We start from the raw sequence: 22,434 nt of genomic DNA, 5'->3' as shown, positions 1-22,434 counted from the left end.
TATAAATGAAGGTAACGTTACCTTTGCTAATCAAGCAATAGGCATCACAAACTGCATTACATACATATGATATTTACAGAGCTGAGTATAAGTAAATTCTTATAAATATAATATAAATATAATAAAGACCACAGTCTACTTTAAAGGAATGGTTCACTATATTAGCGAGAAGTGAAAATTTAGTCCTAAACCTTATGTTATATTTCTTGAATATTTCAGATATCTGTAAACTATCTATTTCAATCACCAATCCATTTAAAACAATTATTTCCTTAGCTTTGTACATTGGTGAAAAGCAAGACACACTTAGAAGTGCAGAACTTGAACTTATATAGAGGATTACATAACTAAAACATAGTAAAAAATAAACCATTGGAGACCCACTTGTACAGTGGCTGGGCTGGTATATGCCCAATGGGACTTCCAGCTGGTGAACCATAGATGGGAGACCTACAGTAAAAAACAAACACATTGTGTTAAACACTCTATACATAATAAATACAAGTAAAGAACACCCATTATGATATTAGCATCACTAGAAGAACATGTGATGAATGTAAAGTAAAAAAAATCTAAATGGCACAATTGGAGGAAATAACATGAGGTGAAGGAAGACAATTTAATTTATAAACTAGTAATGTTAGGTGTATTTTGTCACAGACAAGAGGCATCTTTTGCATTTGTCTGATTCATTCTGCATCTATATCCCCATTTGCTGTAACACAGCCTGTTTCTTTAAGTGCACAATGGGAAGAGAAGGAACACTGGCGCTAAGGAAGGAGATAGCTGCTGTTAGTTTGCTTTTTAACTTATTCACTGCCTTTAAATATTTTTCTTATTACAGATCGAACAAAAAACAGAACAAGTACAGATGGGTATATGAAGAGGTACAAACATAACATAGAGGGTCTTGTTTGTAAGAGCTTACATTTTAGAGGGAGATAAGAACACAGACATTAGACACTAGTGGGATAAGGAATAGTATGAGATGATATTTATTAGTGTCTATGGGAGTAGTGTCATTGGTTGACTGTTTTTTTTTACCAAATCCAACATAACATACAAGGCCATCACGAAAACTGTACCTACATACATCATCAGGCCAGATTTCATATTGCTGGGGAGAGCAGATAGAGCAGCTGATTTCTCAGACATACAGTACGAGTAACTGGGGGAGGAAGGAGTCTATGTTACAGCTATGACTGTGCCATGAGCAGTGGAGATTGGGACAGATTTGCTGCTGTTCAATGAAAGGCAAGAAGTTCTCTGGCACCATTGCTACAATCAATCTTAATGTGCATTGCATCAGATCTGTTACTCTCACCAGTGACAGTGCGGAGGAGTCTCAAATTGTAAGTTTAAGGGGACATGTGGTGAAGTGTTAAGGGCTGGCATGTAGGGAGGTCTGTTGGCATGTGGGGAGGTCTGATGGGCATGTATAGGGCAACTGGGGAGGTCTGATGGGCATGTAATGGGCATGTGGGGTGGTTTGTGGGGATGTCTGAGAAGCATGTAAAGGTCATGTAGTGAAGTTGAACGGTATGTAACATGTAAGGGGCATGTGGGGAGACCTGAGGGACTTGTAAGGGGCACATGGGAGACTGATGGTATGTGGGGAGGTTTGGGGGGCATATGGTTGTTCTGGGTGCCACTGTACACCTTTATGTCCACCGCCTCCAGAAAGGAGGTGGTGGGTAGGAATAGATTGTTTTGGGGATGGGTGGAGAATATGGGGGTTCGGGCCATTTGTACTTGGCCCCACAATTTCTGATGGCAGCCCTGATATCAACAGCTCTGTAATGAAGCATTCAACCCATGATAGATTTATACTTTTTGAGTTATTACTATTGTTATTGATTTGTAAGTTGCCGCAGTGCTGGACAAACAGAGCATACCAAAAACAGGGACATACAAGCTGACAAAATAAATGCAGATGTGAAACAAAAGTAGTAACAGATCTGATCATGTGAAGTCTAGTAGTGCTGGGTGAAGGACTGTTTGAGACTCAAATGCTTGGTACTAAATGGATTAGAAACAAATGGCCTTGTTTTTAAATTATGCAATAAAGCCATATACTGGGATATAAAAATGCCCCTGCACATTCCAGAGCTTCACAAGAATAGGAAATTATGTTCAGGACTGTGGTTATCCTTAGGGCACAATCACCATTACATTCTGTTGTGTCAGTTTTATATCATGGGTTCTGTAGTAACTGCTGCTTTGAAGTACTAATTACAGTGTAATGCTAGAAGGTTATTACATCATATACTATTACTGGCAAGAAAGGTGTCTGACTCACGCATACTGCACATTTGTGCTTGTTGATGGCTGGCAGATATCTCCTTCCTCCATTTGGACATCATTCCATGCTGACGGCTTTTCCTCATTTTCATCTCTACTTGAAAAAGAAAATGCCACAAAATATAGAAATTAGCAAATTAAATTGAGCTAATCACTCTGTCTGTAGATTAAATTTATACATATTCCTTTATGTTGAATCCACCAAATTATTTTACAAATTGGGCCAGATTTAGATTAAAAATTCCCAGAACCATTTACTGTCAAGTAAATGGAAAAGAACCAATCACAGTGCAGCAGTCACCATCATATAACTATTCCTTCTGGTTTATAGGGTCATAACATTATTTGTGTTATAAATGTCTGTTTATCTCTCAAATACATACTGCAGTTGGAAAAGTTATAGCTTTAAAGACATAACATTGTCTGTCTCATCTAGATAGGTAGGTAGGTAGTAGGTCTGGTTGCAGATTATAGGAATATACTCATGCTTGAGTGCCACAATGTCAAGCGACATGTTCATCATCAACATAACCACTATTATCTTTATCATTATCATCAACAATGCTGCTGAGCACTTTCAAGGGCCCCCTGGATGCCCGAGGCCCCTGTTAGACCTCGGGTTAATCCGGCCCCCCCTCTACACATTGTTTCTCCTCCTTGGCGGGTCTCCATACTGGAGAAAACCTACCAGAAGCACACAACTCCGTTGAAGAGCTACTGCTGGCTGGAAGCTGTAATGCCCATGTCTGCTTCTCCTGCTCCTGGGCAGAAGCTCATCTCCTATTCTCCTCAAGGGCTACTGCTGCTGTATGGAAGCCTGAGTGCAAAATATCTTTTTTCCTTATTGAAAATCCTGTATTTGCTCTGTAAACCCTATATTCTATGTGTTGGAGATTGTTACAGACTCTGTTTCCCTGCTTTTATTTAAATTAATTTAAATTAAGAGGCTTTGTTACAGGATCTATACCAGAATGTACATATTCTAGGTCAGATTCTGTCGTGTCTGTTTGGTCTCGCTGTGCCTTTTCTACCTAGACTGGTGCTAAGGCCAAATCTGGAGAAGAAATTCTATCATCCTGGTAAAAAAAAATAATCTATCCGGATGGCTTTGGAGGCTAAGTACCTGTCATTTTTCTTACTTTCCTTTGTGAGTTTGTGAGAGATTTTTTAAGGAGGTACTAATTTTTGGTGGGTACGCTAATATATACTGTAACTATATTCTAAGTGACCTTTTAGCATTACTTAATTGGTACCAGATTTCTGGCATACTTTTACCTTCATACTATGTCTGACAAATGTACCAGTTCCAAATTTAAATCTGTAAGAGAATAATCAGTAATTTAATTTCTCCTGTTCCAGGTATTATTTTCAATTACCTAGTTTTACGGCACGATCCAAGTGTCAAGTGTGCGGCTTGCAAAGCAGAGGAATACCGCAGCACCATTACGACTAAAAGGGACACAGCAGGGATGGTGGCATCATCCCTAGCTCAATCTTTTGCTGAGCTAACAAAATTGCAGCGCATCCAGAAGAGGTTGTTGGTATATATATACTATAAATATATATACACCTATATACACACACACACATATATATATATATATATATATATATATATATATATATATATATATACCTATATGTTACGAGCCGCGGCGGCTCGACACTGCAGCGATTCGCTCTGGCCCCTCAGACGCCTCCTGGCCATCATCAGGACAACCGGGGCTTCACTTCTGGTCTTCATCCTGGCCATCGCCATGGCAACGGACGGGACGCTCCACACATCACCGCCACGACCCGGCCAGTCGGACGCATGCGCAAACATCAATAGTTCCCAGCTGGGGAATGATTGCCTGCCATACCCCCCAGTTTCTATTGGCCCTTCCAGGCAGAGGCGGATTGGAAATTTAAAATGGTCCGGGAAATTTTTTATGAAGTGGCCTCATGTGAGTGGGACCAAATCAAATGTAGGTGGGTCCACCACAAAAGTAGGCGGGATTTAAAACTGCTGGAATTTGGTTGTAGAAACATTTAGGAAAACCTAGATGTGATGACTTAAGACACAGTGGGTCATTTCTAAAGCAATGCAGGGAAAAAGCTGCCAGTCCTTTGTTCTACAAATATATAAATCCTTTTGCATTGTATGTGACTGGTTTATACCCCTGTGCTTCCCTTGTCTAGTTGCCTACTAACACAGGATGTGTTCAATATTCCCTTCATAGAAATTTATCTGACTTTGGATAATAAGTCTAACTATTAGGAAATATGTTGGCACAATTGTATTTGATCAGTCTGCCAGAGCAGCATATGAGCACCTCATCCCACTGTTACATCTTCCCCTGATGCAAACCACTAGTCAAATCTCTCCCTATAATAATAATAATAATAATAATAATATTATATATATGTATATAATAAGTATATATATATATATATATATATATATATATATATATATATATATATACACACACACACACTCACATACACATACATATATATAGATATGTACATATATTTATATAAAAATGTGTACTGTGTGTTTCAAAAATTGCATTTCAAATTATCCTTATAATAAATGGCTTTCCAGATGCGATCACCACAAGGGTCAAATGCTTCTAGCATCTGCAACAAAACACTTCTTTTGCAACAATTGTGTATGAGCTCTAAATGTGCCCAGTGATTGAGGGTGGTCTGATTTAATAACACTGCAGGGCGGGTTGGCAGACAATTGCATAAGTGAAGAGGAGATCTATTCCAAGGGTTTCCTGGTGATATACTAAATGCAAAGGAGACAGGATTGGTGATATTATCAGTGCAATGGGGGCAGGCCATATGTTCAACAAAGTGATTTGAGAATGGGACCAGTACAAGGTAGAAGGCAGGCAATGAGATCAATGCAAGAACCATTAAAGTATCACCAGAGCTAGATTAAAGCTCTAAGGGGGTGGGGGGAGCAGGACACTTAAGACAGTTGTTTTATCATTTTGGAGTCCTTTTAGGCAAATACACAGCCAAAACTGTGTGCACTAATCTTAGTTGCACGTAGCTCTGCCTTCACAAGCAGTACAGTGTGAAGCGGGACATACCTCCCAACTGTCTTTGCTGGCGGATCAAATCCTTACAAAGCGAGACAGTCAATGAATTCGGGACTGCCCCACCATATTCCAGACAGTTGGTAGACTGTTCTGCTCTCTCCTACCTGTTCTTCTCACTTTCACCACATGTGGCTGCTGGTTTCTTTAGATCAGTTGCTGCTTGTCTAGAGTTTGGAAAGTTGGGGGCCCTATTTGGAAAACAAAATGGGCATTAAATTAATAGCACCCACGTTTTAATAATTAGGCCTCCCTCCAGTTCCAACATTAAAATAATAGATTTATTTTTTAAATGGGAATACTATCTTCCTCCATCCAAACAGCTCTAGCAATAAATTAATAGCATTTATGTTTAATAAATATTTCCCACAACCATCCCTGGCATTACATAATTCATTTTCACATTTAATAAATAGCCCTCCTACCCAAACTTAGCCCCATATTCAATTAATAGCCCTAAACCACCCCAGCATTAAATTAAAGGTTCTGTCATCTCACCTTAAATTAATAGCACCACCATTGGCCAACAAATAATTTAATAGAATTCACCATTAAATAATTGGCTCCGACCAACCCAAATTACAGTAGAGACTCCCACCAGCAATAAATAGCATTTACGTTTAATAAATATACCTATTTCCTGCAACTATCACTGCCATTAAATCATTCATATTTAATAAATAGACCTCATTCTCCCCAAACATCCCCACATTCAATAGCCGCCATACTAGTCAAGAATTAAGTTAAAGGTCACATCACCCCACAAATAAATAGCACCCATTAAATAATTAGTCCTCACATACGTTCCAAATTAAAGAGCCTACCTCACACCCGCATTATATTAAGACCCCCTATTCACTTTCTTCACACATTATAGTAACATAACAGCCCCCCCCGTCCCTCACATAGTAAAACAGCCCCCCCCCTTTCCCTCACATAGTATAAAAGTATAGCAGCCCCCCTTTCCTTCACAAAGTATAGAAGCCCCCACCCTCTTCTCTCACATAGTATAGTAGTGGAGAAGCCCCACCCTTCTCTCACATAGTATGTAAGTGGAAAAGACCCACCAGTCTCTCACATAGTATAGTAGTGGAGAAGCTCCCCTTTCACACTCACATAGTATGTAAGTGGACAAGCCCCCCCTTCTCTCACTTAGAATGTAAGTGGAGAAGCCCCATTTCACTCACAGAGTATGTAAGTGGAAAAGACCACCCCTTCTCTCACATAGAATGGAAGTGGAGACGCTCCCCTCCCTTCTCTCTCATAGTATAGTAGTGGGGAAGCCCCCCCTTCTCTCACATAGTATAGTAGTGGGGAAGCCACACCTTCTCTCACATAGTATAGCAGTATAGTAGCCCCCACCCCCTCTAACATATTACAGAAGAATGGCAGCCCCCTTTCTCTCATATATAGTAATGGAGCATCCCCCACTCTCATAAAGTATAGGGGTAGTGTAGCTTCGCCCCTATCACAGTATAGGGCAGCACAGTGGCGTAGTGGTTAGCACGTCTGCCTCACAGCATTGGGGTCATGAGTTCAATTCCCGACCATGGCCTTATCTGTGTGGAGTTTGTATGTTCTCCCTGTGTCTGCGTGGGTTTCCTCCGGGTGCTCCGGTTTCCTCCAACACTCCAAAAACATACTGGTAGGTTAATTAGCTGCAATAAAAAATAAAAAAATTGACCCTAGTCTCTCCCTCTTTGTCTGTCTGTGTGTGTGAGTGTGTGTCTATAGTAGGGAATTTAGACTGTGAGCTCCAATGGGGCAGGGACTGATGTGAATGAGTTCTCTGTACAGCGCTGCGGAATTAGTGGCGCTATATAAATAAATGATGATGATGATGATGATGATAGTGCTGGAGCAGCTTCCCCCCTCTCACATAATATAGTATAGTGGTAGAACAGCTTCCCCCCCCTCACATAGTATAGTATGGTATGGTATAGTGGTAGAGCAGCTTTCCCCTCTTTACATAGTATAGTATGGTATGGTATAGTGGTAGAGCAGCTTTCCCCTCTTCACATAGTATAGTATGGTATAGTGGTAGAGCAGCTTCCCCCCCTCTCACATAATATAGTATAGTGCTAGAGCAGCTTCCCCCTCTTCACATAGTATGGTATGGTATGGTATAGTGGTAGAACAGCTTCCCCCTCCTCACATAGTATAGTATGGTATGGTATGGTATAGTGGTAGAGCAGCTTCCCCCTCCTCACATAGTATAGTATGGTATGGTATAGTGGTAGAGCAGCTTCCCCCTCCTCACATAGTATAGTATGGTATGGTATAGTGGTAGAGCAGCTTCCCCCTCCTCACATAGTAGAGTATGGTATGGTATAGTGGTAGAGCAGCTTTCCCCTCTTTACATAGTATAGTATGGTATGGTATAGTGGTAGAGCAGCTTTCCCCTCTTCACATAGTATAGTATGGTATAGTGGTAGAGCAGCTTCCCCCTCTTCACATAGTATGGTATGGTATGGTATAGTGGTAGAACAGCTTCCCCCTCCTCACATAGTATAGTATGGTATGGTATGGTATGGTATAGTGGTAGAGCAGCTTCCCCCTCCTCACATAGTATAGTATGGTATGGTATAGTGGTAGAGCAGCTTCCCCCTCCTCACATAGTATAGTATGGTATGGTATAGTGGTAGAGCAGCTTCCCCCTCCTCACATAGTAGAGTATGGTATGGTATAGTGGTAGAACAGCTTCCTCCCTCACATAGTATAGTATGGTATGGTATAGTGGTAGAGCAGCTTCCCCCTCCTAACATAGTATAGTATGGTATGGTATAGTGGTAGAGCAGCTTCCCACTCTTCACATAGTATCGTATGGTATAGTGGTAGAGCAGCTTCCCCCTCCTCACATAGTATAGTATGGTATGGTATAGTGGTAGAACAGCTTCCCCCTCCTCACATAGTACAGTATGGTATGGTATAGTGGTAGAGCAGCTTTCCCCTCTTCACATAGTATAGTATGGTATGGTATAGTGGTAGAGCAGCTTTCCCCTCTTCACATAGTACAGTATGGTATGGTATAGTGGTAGAGCAGCTTTCCCCTCTTCACATAGTATAGTATGGTATGGTATAGTGGTAGAGCAGCTCCCCCTCCTCACATAGTACAGTATGGTATGGTATAGTGGTAGAACAGCTTCCCCCCTCACATAGTACAGTATGGTATGGTATAGTGGTAGAGCAGCTTCCCCCTCCTCACATAGTACAGTATGGTATGGTATAGTGGTAGAGCAGCTTTCCCCTCTTCACATAGTATAGTATGGTATGGTATAGTGGTAGAGCAGCTCCCCCTCCTCACATAGTACAGTATGGTATGGTATAGTGGTAGAACAGCTTCCCCCCTCACATAGTATAGTATGGTATGGTATAGTGGTAGAGCAGCTCCCCCTCCTCACATAGTACAGTATGGTATGGTATAGTGGTAGAACAGCTTCCCCCCTCACATAGTATAGTATGGTATGGTATAGTGGTAGAGCAGCTTCCCCCTCTTCACATAGTATAGTATGGTATGGTATAGTGGTAGAGCAGCTTCCCCCTCCTCACATAGTACAGTATGGTATGGTATAGTGGTAGAGCAGCTTTCCCCTCTTCACATAGTATAGTATGGTATGGTATAGTGGTAGAGCAGCTTTCCCCTCTTCACATAGTATAGTATGGTATGGTATAGTGGTAGAGCAGCTTTCCCCTCTTCACATAGTACAGTATGGTATGGTATAGTGGTAGAGCAGCTTTCCCCTCTTCACATAGTATAGTATGGTATGGTATAGTGGTAGAGCAGCTCCCCCTCCTCACATAGTACAGTATGGTATGGTATAGTGGTAGAACAGCTTCCCCCCTCACATAGTATAGTATGGTATGGTATAGTGGTAGAGCAGCTCCCCCTCCTCACATAGTACAGTATGGTATGGTATAGTGGTAGAACAGCTTCCCCCCTCACATAGTATAGTATGGTATGGTATAGTGGTAGAGCAGCTTCCCCCTCCTCACATAGTATAGTATGGTATGGTATAGTGGTAGAGCAGCTTCCCCCTCTTCACATAGTATAGTATGGTATGGTATAGTGGTAGAGCAGCTTTTCCCTCCTCACATAGTATAGTATGGTATGGTATAGTGGTAGAGAAGTTTCCCCCTCCTCACATAGTATAGTAAAGTGCTAAAGCAGCTTTACTCCACCCCCCACCAAGTATAGTGCTAGAGCAGTCCCCTCCCCCACTGTTTCTCTCACACAATTACCTTTCAGCTATGCTGCACGTCCCATGTGACATCCTGCTTTCACACGACTAGGGGAGACCAAGCATGGGAGGAGGGTATGAAAGAGACGATCCACAGACGAGTAAAGTTAATTTTTTCTTACTCCCGACGGCACAGGCCTCGCTCTATCTGCCAACCGAAGACCCCCCCCCCCTCTGGCACCCCTAGTCTGGGAGGGAAGGGCAGATAGAGCGTAGCCTGCATCGCCGGGAGTAAGATTAAAAAAATTTTACTTTATTCATCTGTGGACCGTCTCTTCCTTTTTTTAACTTAAATTTAAAAAAACAAGAAAAAGCAAAAACAGGCACACACACACACACACACACACACACACACATATATACATACATATACATACATTATATATATAAATATATACACACATACATGTTTATATATATATATATATATATATATATGTATATGTGTATATATATATATATATATATATATATATATATATATATATATACACATATACACACACAAGTTAACCCGTGCATGATACTCATGCATTCTAGTCAAATCAAGCTACTTAAGGTCTTAAAAAGGTTCTTGTCATGCATTTGGGCCTAGCCCAGGCCTCCTCAGGGGAAGAGCGTTACTTCCCGACGCAAGCGCCCTTTTTAATGTGTGTTCATTAGGTAAAATTACCTCACGAAAATGAGTTTGACCCCTCAACTCGTAAATTTAGCCTTTACTACCCCTCCCACGGGGGGAAGGGGGGATGATGGAAGTTAACTGACTTGACTATTCTAATTTTTTTGCTAAATAATGTCAGTATACCAAATTTCAGGTCAATTGGATGAGCCCTTTCAAAGAAAATAGTTTTTTCCACACACACACACACAATAACACACGCCGCTAGGGTTTTTCTTTTATAGAAGAGCGTTACTTCCCGACGCAAGCGCCCTTTTTTAACGTGGTTTTGTCCACATGTCACCACCTCATCATTTTTCTCCATCACCTCATCCTTCATCTTTATCGCCACATCTATCCAGATGTCTATCCAGACACAGGGATCTCTCTCAGCGGTCCTGAGTATCACACTCCTCTCGCTCTGTCACCCCCGGCAACCACCAACCACTCCCCACTGTCACCCCCGGCAACCACCAACCATTCCCAACTGTCACTTCTCCTTCAAGAAATATATATATATATTTTTTAAATCTTTATAAACACTTTTAACAATTAACAAATTAAATTAACAAATTAAAAACATCTTAGTATACCAAATTTCAGCCCTTTCTGAGTTTTTTTTTTTACACACACACTAAGAATTTAGTAGGTCAGTGTATAACTTCACACACACACACAGACTAACACACGCCACTAGGCTTTTATATTATAGATATTAGATACAGTATGTGCAGATCCGTTCAGCAGTGACAGTTTGCTGTCCCGCTGCTCTGATTGTGTTTAAAACACAATCAGAGCAGCCGGGCAGCACACTGTTACTGCTGAACGGACCTGCACAGTGTGTAGCTGTGGGCAGCAAGCCCCTGCTAGGGGGGGCGATCCCCTGGATCCGCCACTGAGACTAACACATGCCGCTAGGCTTTTATTATATATATATATATATATATATATACATATATAAATATATGTGTGTATACATAATATTTATATATATTATGTACATTCACAAGGGCACACTTCCGGTGATGCACACACAGGCACCTTCTTGATTTTTACTTTTATTGTCAGGATGGCAAAGTATCTCATAACAGAAAAGTTACACACACCTTCGTTGTGACCCTAACGCTAAAGTGATAGAGACCAGCTCCTAAGCATCACCGAATGGGAGGCGCAGACTTCGTGAGCAGCGTTCGTGAGCAGCGCAAATTTTCTTGACAGTATCTGTATTTTTATGCAGAATCCCGGGTCTATGTTCTTCTAAGAACCTGAGAGGTTGCAGAAACAAAAATCAGCGGGTTACCTTGGCATCTACCTCCCAATGGTTCTGCATCCACCGCAATGGTGCATGATCTGTTAATGAAAATTCTCTGCCTAGAAAATAATAGAGCAGAGTTTCTGTAGCCAATTTTATGGCAAGAAACTCCTTCATTGTTGCCTAATTTTGTTCACTCAGAAGTAACTTCTGACTGACAGGATTTTCTACTCCATTCTTTTCCTGCAATAAGACTGCACCTAAGCCGATACCGGAGACATCAGTTTGGAGGAAGAACCCTTCGGTAAAGTCAAGTGGTTGTAGAACTGGAGAGGAACAGAGGGCTAAGTGAAGACCTGACCAAGCAGCCTCTGCAGAGTAAGAAAAGGCTAACCCGTCTGGACAACTTTTCTTTAACATGTGTTTGAGTAGAAGAGGTCTAATGATGAAATGGCTTACAAATTGCCTATAGTAACCTACTGAGCCTAGGACAGTTCTTAACTGTGACTTCATTTCCAGTCTTGGCCAGTTTTTGACAGCTTCTACACTGCCAAGTTGGGGTTTTACTTGCTCTCATCTGACAATGTACCCCAAATATTTGGTTTCTCTCTTAGCTATGGCACACTTTTTTTGATTAGTTGTTAATCCCACAGACCTCAATGAAGCTAAGACTTGACTTTGGCCTGATGTGATTTCCAATCTGGGGTTTAAATCTCTATGTCATCTAAATAAGCGGTTGCATAAGCTGTACACGGTCGTAGCAATATATTCATGGCCCTTTGGAGGGTTTCAGGTACCCCATGAAACCCAAAGGGTAGGACTTTATATTGGAAGAGACCATCAGGGGTGAAAAATGCAGTCTTTGGGTTGGCCGAGGAAATAAGGGAACTTGCCAATACCCCTTGGTTAAGTCATGTGTAGTCATATAGTAATTACCAGCTAGATTTTTCACCAGTTCGTCCATATATGGTTCCGGTAGTTTAGAACACTCTGCCCTGAAGTGGCCTGGCTCACCACATTTGCAGCACTTCGGATTAGATACCTTTGTAACCAGCCCTCTGTCAGTAGCAGTTTTACCATTGGGCCCTGTGGCAAGGATTATTAAACCTGGCTTTTGACATGGCATCGGCTTTGGCACGAACGCAGGTGTTTGGTCATTTGCAAGTATAAAACTGCTCTACCACTGTGGCAAGCTCTTGATAAGTTTGTGGGTCTGATTGCAGCACCCATCTTTGCAGACTGTGGTCTAGCCCCCGGATGCAGTGATCTATCGCCAAAATTTCAATAATCCGAGTAGGCGATTTCTCCACTGGCTTCAGCTATTTTTGAAAAAAATTTGGAAAGCTCAGCCCCCTTTAAAATCCTGCGTGCGCCCCTGCTGTAGGTGTTTTGTTTGTTGGCAATTAGCTGCTAGCCGTGGAAAGAGATGCTTTTAAACAACTTCAAAATATGTAAGTTAAATCAAACTCTTTACTATTATTGTGTCATAAATACGTCCTCTACCTGTATCACTTTAACTTAGGTGCACTACTGTACAAAAGTGTAGTTCTGTTTGCAGTCTCTCTCTGCAGATTCCCAACTAAATACCGGACTCCTTTTTTAGAAGCCTGTGGAAAACCTCTCCCTTTGTTGAACTACTTGTTTGCCCATTGTGTCTGCCCATTGTCCTTGATAGGGAAGTCAATGCATTGCAAGGAAACATGAACACAAACGCTCATCAAGAAATGGAAATATGTCAGAGCATGAATGCCTCAGTGTGTTCACAACAATCTCATGTAATGAACATATTAATGGAATCTAGTAAACTGTCACAAAAACCTCTCTTTCTGGAAAGAGAAAATCTATTAACAATTAGAAAAAAATCTATTTTGGTCGCAAAGATGCAGACATTTGAGCAACTTATGCACTGACAGGGGTGGAAGCATTCTCCTTCCACTGCTGACATTTATAAAAATAAATAGCCAGTGAACAACCCCTAAATTCACAGCGCTGCACAATTCACAGAAACAATAAGTAATCAATTTTTATTTATTCAGGACTCGAAACACTTTACATTTTTGCATAGGGTGACGTAGTCATCTTGGACGCACTCAGCTGCTATTTTATGAAATCATTAAAAGGTTTTATTTTGGGCTGTGTAGGAGGAAACTAGAGTACTCAGAATAAACCCAAGCAAACACACAGAGAACATATGAACTACACAAAGATCAGGCCACTGTGGGAATCAAACCCAAGAGCCCAGCGCTGTGAGGCAGCAATGCTAACCACTGTGCCACTGATTTAGAGTAGAGTGTAAGAAGTTGACTGTTGCGTACACACAAAAATGTATATGCACACTTACGTTTCTCCAGATGTATTTTGAGATATAGATATCTTAACATACGTGTAACTTGAAACCTAGCATAGAGATACGTCCATCATGAAGATGTGGCTGTCATCACATTGCACAAGACCTCGTGGCAACAGAGCATATCTAGTTCTATGGGAAATAGGGGCTGCTCTAGGTGAAGACCCAAACTTCAGTTCTATAGGTTTATTTAATGGCTGGTGGCAAACATTGACTAAGTTAATATAAACATATAAGTGATTTGGTGAATAAGCTTTATAATATCAGACCAGAATATGTTCAGCTTGGGAAAATTTCAGCATTGTCTCCAGTGCTATGTTTTGCCTGGGAACATCTTGGCAAGTTTGGAGGGAACCAGGTAACAGGTATAGAGAAACGTATATGTTTTTTATTGTTATAATACACATGGAGCTTTAAAATACTCTGCTTCATATTTATGACCATTGTTTGGAGTCTAGTACCTCCCCCACAGACAATAGAGAGCTCGTGAGCATCTTTGCATGTGGAGTTTGTGTCAAAAATATTATTATTGTTTATTATTATTATCGTTTATTATTATTATCGTTTATTTGTTAGGCGCCACAAGGTTTCCGCAGCGCCGTACACGGCACAAACAGTATACTATACAGGGTAAAACACAGAACAATAAACACAAAGTACCAGAACTTCAGAAACTCCAGGCAGGCAAATACTGTAAAGACGGAGCGGAAGAACAGGTGTGGAGACAGGAGGGGAGAGGGGCCCTGCTCATACGAGCTTACATCCTAAGGGAGGGTATACAAAATAAGGCACAAGAGGAGTGAAGCAAAGGGGAGAGAAAAGGAGCCAGGGGAGAATCAGAAGAGGTGGGAGGTTAAGTGGATGGTTGGTAGGCCTTAAGGAACAAGTGAGTTTTAAGTGCCCGCTTGAAGGAGCACAGATTGGGTGAGAGACGGATGGAGCGAGGGAGGTCGCTCCAGTGAAGGGGGGCAGCTCGGGAGAAGTCTTGTATTCTAGAGTGGGAAGAGGTGATCAGAGTGGAGGAGAGGCGGCGATCGTTGGCCGAGCGCAGGGAGCGGGCGGGAGTGTGAATGGAGAGGAGGTTAGAGATATAAGGGGCAGTAGACTGGGAGAGAGCCTTGTAAGTGGTGGTGAGGAGTTTGAAAAGGATTCTGTAGGGGAAGGGGAGCCAGTGTAAGGCAAGACAGAGAGGGGAGGCAGAGGAGGAGCGGCGTGAGAGGAAGATGAGTCTTGCAGCCGCATTAAGTATAGAGCGGAGGGGGGCGAGGTGGGAGCAGGGGAGGCCAGTAAGGAGGAGGTTGCAGTAGTCGAGGCGGGAAATGATGAGAGCATGGATGTCAGTTTTGGTGGCATCTTAAGAGAGGAAGGGACAGATGCGGGCAATGTTACGGAGTTGGAAGCGACAGGCTTGGGTAAGGGATTGAATGTGGGGGCAAAAGAGAGAGAGGAGTCAAGAGTGACTCCTAGGCAGCGAAGTTGGGTGACAGAGGAGATAGTGGAGTTGTTAACGAATATAGAGAGGTCATGATGGGAAGGGAGTCTGGGTGGGGGAAAGACAATGAGTTCAGTTTTAGAGATGTTAATTTTAAGAAAGCGCGAAGACATCCAGGATGAGATGGCTGAGAGGCAGTCAGTTACACGAGAGAGGATGGAGGAGGAAAGATCAGGAGAAGAGATGTAGAGTTGAATATCATCAGCATATAGGTGATACTGAAGACCGAACGAAGAGATGAGAGCTCCAAGGGAGGAGGTATAGAGTGAAAAGAGTAAAGGGCCAAGAACAGAGCCCTGAGGGACTCCAACAGGGAGAGGGGAGGGGGTGGAGGAAGAACCAGACGTGGATACAGAGAAGGAGCGGTTAGCAAGGTACTAGACTTTTTAATGCCAACAAAAGAATGAACATAGGGATGGAAGGTATGGGTCTTTTAGATGTTGCATGCTCAATTTCAAGTGAGCGGACGGAGAGTTATACATAGAGTTATACATTGTAGCTTTTAAGTTTAGGTCTACTTGGTGGGTGGGCGCAAGTTAATGGCTGATAGAAATGTATCATTCTTCGGTATTGGTGTAATTTGCAGTGAGGTTGAGTGTGGTCTAGAAGTCTGTAAATGTTGGGAAGATATCTTGGCTGCAAGATTCAAGAAAAAAATTATATTGCCCCTTAACCAGTGGTTGCAGCCTTGTGGGTGGGCACCAAGGGGGAATAATAGGTTATGCCTTAGGAATATAAGTCGTGAAGGGTGGGGAGCACTTCTGAATGGCTTACAACTTTTAATGTTAGAGGACTACTTTGGGGTACGACATGGAAATGACAGTACTGCATTTAGCTGTCCTCATAGGAAAATAATATTCTGAAACATTTAAGCAGGAATGAAGCTTATATGATTCATTAGTGTTTTTTTATTTTTTTGTGCTCATTCTGCTAATGATTTTGACTCCCACACAATGGGTTGAGAGAAAACGTTCGATGGGTTCATTTCAAAGTGATCATCTATAGCTGTTTTGATTTCTGTCATATTGCAGGGATTCAGCAATAGAGTCATTGAGGTGCCCAGAAAATAGCTGTGGCGTGTATGTCTACTGTACTATAGACCATTGGGTGATTTCTCCAGGAGACGGGAAACATGCCAGTAACTGTGTGTGTGAAGGGGGAATCAATAAATAGCATTTTGTGCTATTTGTTGGGGTGCTAAGTAAAAGGTGACATATTTGCCTGTGGAGTTCTTAAGACGCCACATATCAAGTAAGTTTTGCAACTTGAGTAAGGATGTGAGCTTTTTGGCAAATTTGAGTAGCTTTTGGTATGGTCTCTTGGATAACTGATATATTCTATCTAATCTGTGATGAAGTTTGCCTTTAGGATTATATGCCCTTTTGCATTAACACTTATTTTCTGAAATAGAATTTCATAGTATTTGGATAGGTTGGTGTTTGGAGGAATTGAGAAAATTGCAGTGATGTTAAACAGAGAGCCCACTACTATAATTTATCTTCTCTTGGGGTCTGCATTGACAGGTGTTCTCGTGAAGGGGGCTCTGTTATGGATCAGTACAGTAACTCCTCTGTGCTTTGGACCCACAGTTTTATGCATCCAGAGAAAGCTACTGTGTGTTTTTTGGGTACTTCAATCCATTTACGGCTATGTATATAATTTAGTGCTAATGTTCTTAAATACTTCAGAAAGTAGGTAGGGATTTTAGTACAAACATTACAAAATAATAAATAAAATATTTAGAATGTCATATGTAGGGGACACAGTCTTTGCTCTTCCGGGCCGAGGAAAGGTCTTATCTCACTAGGAGAGGTTACGGAGGAAATGTAGGACCTCAGCACTTTGGAGTTGAGTTTGATTAAGTCATAGTTGCACATGATAAAAAAGATGCAGATACATAGCAAATGCAGCATTAACATCTGAATACAATAGGGCAAATAAATAAACCTAGGGGTATATTTACTAAACTGTGGATTTGAAAAAGTGGAGATGTTGCCTATAGCAACCAATCAGATTCTAGCTGTCATGTTGTAAAATGTACTAAATAAATGATAACTAGAATCTAATTAGTTGCTATAGGCAACATCTCCACTTTTTCAATCCCGCAGTTTAGTAAAGTATTTGCCACTGAAACAATTTCACCAATGGAAAACCAAAGTCAAAAGAACAATCTCAAGATGCAGCTAGTGTGACTAATCATCATCATAAACATTTATTTAAATAGCACCAGCAAATTCCGTAGCGCTTTACAATTGAGGACAAACAGCAATAGGGAGCCAAGTTGTTTTGTTATTATTGCATTGTTTGTAGTTTTTGTCTTTCTATTGTTACTTGCTTACTTTACAGGCTCTTGCTAGTGACACATTTGTGTGGGTGCTCCTGGAGATTTCATCACTTTGGCAATCTTCAAATTGTATTTTAACAAACATGAGTAATTTTAAATGTAACTAACTTCCATTCACAAATTACAGAAAAGTAGATAATCAGCCATGGTTAACAGACAACAGAAGTAGGTAGACCCATAATTGGACATGTACATGAAACCCTTAGGACTTAAAGAAAATGTGGCTATGAATTACATCTCAACACTAACTATCAACTTGCTTTATTTGTAAAACTGTGAACACAAGTATAAAGTTAAACATTTTTGAAAAACTTTTTTCTTTATATTTTTTTTTGCAAAACACAACAATAACTTTCAACACTAATTTTATTTATAAAACCTTGGACACAGCTACAATGTTTAAATTTAATTAATGAATTAATCATTTTGTTTGTAATATATACATACGCATATATAAACTTTCAAATATGTCATCAAGGGTTATAACAAGGTACATGAGGGAAACATTCTTCAAAGAGAGAAAAATATTAGAACATAAGGACATGCACTGAAACTGGAAGGAAGTAGGTTCAAAGGACATTTGAGGAAAAACTACTTCCCAGGAAGGATAGTGGATAACTAGAGCAACTTAAACATGCTTGGAATAGACATAAGTGTATCCTTACAACGATTAAAGAATCAAACAGGGTTGGATGATACCATAGGTTAAAAATTGGGCAGACTAGATGGGCCAAGCGGTTCTTATCTGCCATCAAATTCTATGTTACACAACTGCTTAAGTAAACACAAATCGAGAGGATTATTTAATAGTAGGAGAATTATTGTTGCTATTGCGTATGCCACATATCGACAACATGTAGTTCAACCTGTTCATCTAGTCATACAAAAAACAAACTAAAATGCCTGCTAGAAGAAGGGGCGGGTGCAGCTGCATGATAGGCTGGCAACAGGCATCCTGCTCTGATCAGGGGCCAATCAGCTTCTTTTCCATGTACTGCCGCCATGTTGCTGGTTGCTAGGAGCTACCTAGCTAATCCATTAATTAGAATCTGCTGCATTAGTGCAGCTGATTAGGCTGGTCTGTCTTTATTGGCTCCTTTGGATGTAAAAACCTCTTCCTGAATATCACATGTGCTGGTGATAGTTTCTTCTAGAGCTAGTGTGCTGTTTAAAATACAGACCTGACTTGACATCTTGTTTTGACCCAGACCTTGGATTTCACTGTTTTCTACTGTCTCTGACCAATGCCTGTTTTTGGATCTGCTATAAAACTCTTTGTGCCTTGAGCTTGGCCTGTTAAACGGATTTTGCCCTGAACATTTATGGTGGGGCAACACTTATTAAATGGCACTACAAATACCAGCATGTATATGACTGTAAGCACATGCATGCACATAAATAATTATTTTCCCTGTTAGAAATAAAATGTTATTTCCCTTTAATGAAATTATATATTAATATTGACTCCTTAATATAATGAACTATAAAAATTGCCCTCACAAGTAAATTATAAATTAATTTCATTCTCATAATATAAATAATAAAGTCAGTGGTGCCTCTTCTTACATTATGAATAGCAATAATCAAAATCTTACTTCTCGACTTCTGAAACTTTAGAAAGCAAAAGCTGACAAATAATGCTAGAAAATACCCTCCCTAATGCCCATTCACCAGAGAGAAACATAGATGGCTCTGGGGATGGGCATACCCAGCTGGAAAGGGAAATGCCATTTTACCTAAATGGAAGGATGATTATTATTAACCTTTATTTTTAGGGCGCCACATGAGGTCCGCTGCATTATACAGAGGGCAGACAGCAAGAGAGCACACAGCATAACAGTACAATACAGTAAATAAGTAACACCACACCTCTCAACACAGCTACTGGGGTGCAATGGGTATATTCAGAAACCTGTGCCCATTAGCATGAGCGCAACTTACAGGTTTAGAGCCACTGAAAGAGGTGCAAAGATGATAGAGGAGAGGAGTCAATGGGCAGAGAGTCCAAAGAGGAGGTGGACAGTGTAGCTGGTGAGAAAAAGTTATAGGTAATGAGAACAGGAGGGAAGAGGGTCCTCCTCACTAAAGCTTACAATCTAAAGGGAAAGGAGCAGACAAACTGATGACACATGGGGCAAACCAATATAAGGGGATCTGAGGGCAAGAAGCAAGAGTGGGAGAGATGCATGGTGAAAGATTGAGGTATACTACATGGTGAGGTATACTACATGATGAAATGTTTAAGTGGAGGACTGGTAGGCTTATCTAAACAGGTGGATTTTCAATAACCGTTACAAGCTATAGAATAGTCTGATAGAGAGATTGTTCCAGTGGTGGGGGGCTGCACGGCAGAAATCTTAGAAGGGATAAGGGAGTGAGATGTATTTACCAGAGGGGAGGAAAGGCACCAGTCATTGGCCGGAGAGGCCGGGTGGGGTATGTATGGAGATGAGTTTGGAGATGTAGGGAGCAGTGGAATTAGAGAGGGCCTTGTACGTGATGGTGAGGAGTCTGAAGAGGATTCTGTAGGGAAAGCGGAGCAAGTGTAAGATTTGACAGAGAAGAGAGGCAGATGTGGAGTGGCGAGAGAGGAAAAAAAGTATAGCTCGAGCATTAAGTATAGATCGAAAATGAGTGAGATGGGGGGCGGGGGAGGCCGGTAAGGTGAAGGTTGTAGTAGTAGAGATGAGAAATGATCAGTGAGTGGATAAGAGTTTTGATCGCATTCTGTGAGAGGAAGGGACTGCTATGGGCACTGTTGCGGATCTGGAAGCGTCAAGAATTGGGCAAGAGATTGAATTTGAGGGACAAAGGAGAGGGAGGAGTCAAGAATGACACCAGGCAGTGTAGCTGGGAAACAGAGGAGAAAGTGGTTTGTCAAAAATGATAGAGAGGTCTGGAGGGAAGGAGACTTTTGATGGAGGGAATACAATGAGTTCAGTTTTGGCCATGTTAAGTTTGAGAAAGTGTAAGGACATCCAGGAGGAGATAATGGAGAGGCAACTGGACACCCAACAGAAAAGGAAAATGGAGAGATAAGGAGATGAGAGGTAGAGTTGAGTGTCATTAGCAGGAACTGACTGGAGGCCGAAGGAACTGACGAGTTCACCCAGTGAGGTGTATAGTAATAAAAGCTGAGGACCAAGGACAGAGCCTTGTGGAACTCCTATGGAAAGGATGGATGGGGGGAGGAACCAGAGATAGAAACATAAAAGGAACAGTTGGCGAGGTAGGAGCCAATAGTCTGAAGGATGTGGAGTAGGAGACAATGATTCACAGTGTCAAAGGCCGCAGAGAGGTCTAGGAGGATAAGCAGGGAGAAGTGGCCCCTGGATTTGGCTTAGTGAAGATCATTATTGATTACTTTTGTGAAGATACCAGGTTTATCTGGCCCAATGCTACCCCCTTTACGCTGGCTAGTCACCCATGGGTGCCTTCCTATGCCAGGGAAGTCTACCCAGTACCTTCTAGGATTCGTATAGTCATTAAGGCAAATGCAGTTAGAAAAATACAACAGTATAATTATTGTCATACAAACAACACTAGAATATTATGTACACACAGTAAATAAATGTGAGGCAGGTTTACATCATCTGTCCCTTACCCCACTAGTTTAAGGAGTTAGTCACCTGGCTGTCCAGACTTCACGACCCATGGATCTCTCTCAGCTGCATATATAGACTCTAGTAGAGAACGACAACTCAAAACCAGATCTTGCACTCTTCATGAATAAAATCCCAGAATGAACACCCCCTCTCCCCCCCCCCCTACCCCTGGAGTGGCTCCTTATATCTCGGGTCTAATTTCCACTGTGTTTTGCCCTCCCTAGACAAACCCCTGGGTCTTTTCTTCTTAACCATTGGTCAGTGCAGGACTAGGGGGGAGGTTGGAAAGGGCAGTGAAGATGAGCTGCCCTTCCACAGAAGCCCCCTGCTGGGATGCAGACAGAACATCTGGACTAGTCCTAAGGAGAACAATTGATACTAATTGGCTTCCCCTACTTCCAAGGATAAAGTAGCAGTAAGCCTCTCCTATAATTAACCCCTTACACTACTTTGTGATGTCACAGGGTCCCCAGCTATTCAAAGCTTCCTGTAGAGGAAGGAGGGGGGAGAATGAATGCAGCTCCAGCCCTCTCACCTGTATCCTGGACACCACCTGATCTTTACCCATAACCCCCTGGCTTCACTTTAAGGACAATGAATAACATACTCACTGCCACATCTTCAATAAACAATACACAATATACATATTTACACTGAGCTACAATGTAATAAGACAATGCAGTTGTAGTCTGGTGAGCTGGGGAACAAAAGCAAGGGCTATAAAAACTACTAAAAGCTATTAAAGCTATAATCCACATTATGTGAGAAACAGAATGGTTACAGGGTTATCACACTCGCTTCATCACAACTTTGTTCAAGGCAGTTTTTGTGGAGGGGGTGGAAGCCAGATTGCAGAGGATCAAGGAGGGAATTGTCAAATATGTAGCTGCTGAGATGGTTGTAGACAAGTATTTTGGAGGCAAAAGGGAGAAGAGAAATGGGACAGTAGTTAGATAGTGAGGTGGGGTCAAGACTGGTTTGGGGAGAGGGAATGAAGGAGGTGAGAGGGAATGCGATCGTGGGGCAGGTTGAGGGTGGAGAGGATAATATAAGAGAATGGACTTCGTTACCCATAGTGTGGCACAACAATGGACTTCGTTAC

At 41.6% G+C, this 22,434-nt stretch overlaps 1 protein-coding gene across 8 annotated transcripts in view; it reads right to left on the bottom strand.

Moving 5' to 3' along the window:
* The window catches only part of STAT6 (signal transducer and activator of transcription 6), a 331,337-nt gene that overhangs the window by 3,074 nt on the left and 305,829 nt on the right, over window positions 1-22,434 (bottom strand). For 5 of the 8 annotated variants that reach the window (XM_075199416.1, XM_075199413.1, XM_075199415.1 and 2 more), the window contains 3 exons: window positions 5,504-5,587; window positions 2,300-2,398; window positions 385-450 (listed from right to left, as the gene is read on the bottom strand). In XM_075199416.1, coding sequence (XP_075055517.1) covers window positions 385-450; window positions 2,300-2,398; window positions 5,504-5,587 — 249 coding nt within the window. The remainder of the gene's footprint in view (window positions 1-384; window positions 451-2,299; window positions 2,399-5,503; window positions 5,588-22,434) is intronic. The other 3 variants (XM_075199414.1, XM_075199417.1, XM_075199418.1) reach the window with 3 other exon arrangements.

Source organism: Mixophyes fleayi, chromosome 2 (assembly GCF_038048845.1).
Source record: "Mixophyes fleayi isolate aMixFle1 chromosome 2, aMixFle1.hap1, whole genome shotgun sequence".
NCBI lineage: Eukaryota > Metazoa > Chordata > Amphibia > Anura > Limnodynastidae > Mixophyes > Mixophyes fleayi.
The sequence above is the reverse complement of the archived record's forward strand: the minus strand, read 5'-3'. Positions and strand labels throughout refer to the sequence as shown.